General features: G+C 38.5%; 1 protein-coding gene across 1 annotated transcript in view; it reads right to left on the reverse strand.

Moving 5' to 3' along the window:
• The window catches only part of LOC107711612 (laminin subunit alpha-2), a gene marked incomplete at its 5' end in the record, with an annotated part of 124,775 nt that overhangs the window by 16,375 nt on the left and 106,843 nt on the right, over positions 1–1,557 (reverse strand). Inside the window, 1 exon segment of the mRNA XM_016516614.1 lies at positions 910–1,122. Coding sequence (XP_016372100.1) covers positions 910–1,122 — 213 coding nt within the window.

Raw genomic sequence — 1,557 nt, forward strand, 5'->3', positions numbered from 1 at the left:
TATATTTATATATATGCCCCCAACTGGGTTTAAAAAAAAAAAAAAAACACTGCCAGTAAAGATGGAAAGTAACTCCCCAGAGCCCCTTCTTGGATGTTTGAAAGACTTAAAAACATGGTTGGTTGTGCATTTTTTGCATTTAAACAAATGAAGACTGTTGTGTTTGGATCCTCTAATGCATCAGGTCCCCTAATATTTATTTAGGCCCTTTGTCCATATATGGTCAATCTATGGTCACTTTTTGATGACTTACTCAAATTTGACAAACAGATAAATTCTGTTATCAGATCAAGCATTTTTTTCAATTAAGAAAACTGGCAAACGTCAACTTTTGAGATTTTGAGAGAGTGATGCATGTTTTATTCCTGAGAAAATAATTTTTTTCTACAGAAAGGGGTCCAGCAGAAAATGTTTGGTAACCACTTTTCTAAAGGAATTATGAAAATTATTTGGAATTATTCGGAATGCAACTAGTAATTTCTCATCTATTCCACTTCATTGGCGAAGAACGTTTTTGAAATAATCAGTACTTCAGGACAGAAATGCTGTTTACGAAGTCCACACACATTTCCACTCATTTCCCTCATGTTTTCTTTGAAGCCGTTTGTTTGTCCCTGCTGGTCTACTGCTGTGATTTTTGATAAGCCTGCCTCTAAGTGGAATGTAAAAACAATAAGTCTGGCTGCATGAAACTGTTCAAAGCCTCCCCACAAAATCCGGATTTGATTTATAAAGAATTTTCCTCCATTGTTTACTGATAAAAAAAAAAAAAGAGTACTGGGACTATAGGACTGTTGTGTACAGGACTGCTGAGCAGTTGGAATGTCAATCTATGTAAAAGGGTTTATCAGCATTAAACATATTTCGTAATCTCATGACTGAATAAGAGTGTGAGGTGTGTGTGAGCACCTCTCCGGTCTGTCTGCGCGAGCGGCGTGGGATGTGGACAGGCGTCAGGCCCTGCGTCAGCTGCGTCATAGAGGTCAGTCCTCCTCTGCCGAACAGGATGATGCCGTTTTCACTCTTCGTGCTGAAGGAGAGAGAGATCTCTGAGCCCACGTCAAATGACACAGGCTTCAGCTCCATGTACCCGGGCCTGGAGAAGCTCACGGTGTGCAGGTTCTGACAGACAGAGAAAGCCAGCGTTTAGTTTGGAGTTTCAACAAAAATCCTACTGTGGCTCATCAGCTGATGGCATCAGATTGGTCATGGGTGTTTCTTCAACTATGGCAACTGTCCTGGAAACTTTGTATCATGCCTACAAATTTACTTTTTAAATGTACTGCATCTAAAAGTTGCACCAGGTCAAAACTGCATTGTTGAGACAAAAAACAAACAAACAAAAAACAGCTGTGCCAAAGTATAAGTCACATATTTACCAGTAAATAAAACTAAACATTTACAAACATTCTAAACACTATAAACTTATTTTAGTTCCTCTCACTCCACAACAAATTCTTTAAATTTAACGCAGAACAAGAATAAAAAAATACTGAATTACTGGCATGTGGAAAATGTGCTATACAAACACAAGCAAGCTGAATGTGAGGAGAGAAA

This window comes from Sinocyclocheilus rhinocerous, unplaced genomic scaffold (genome assembly GCF_001515625.1).
Source record: "Sinocyclocheilus rhinocerous isolate Xijiao unplaced genomic scaffold, SAMN03320098_v1.1 scaffold2012, whole genome shotgun sequence".
Lineage (NCBI taxonomy): Eukaryota > Metazoa > Chordata > Actinopteri > Cypriniformes > Cyprinidae > Sinocyclocheilus > Sinocyclocheilus rhinocerous.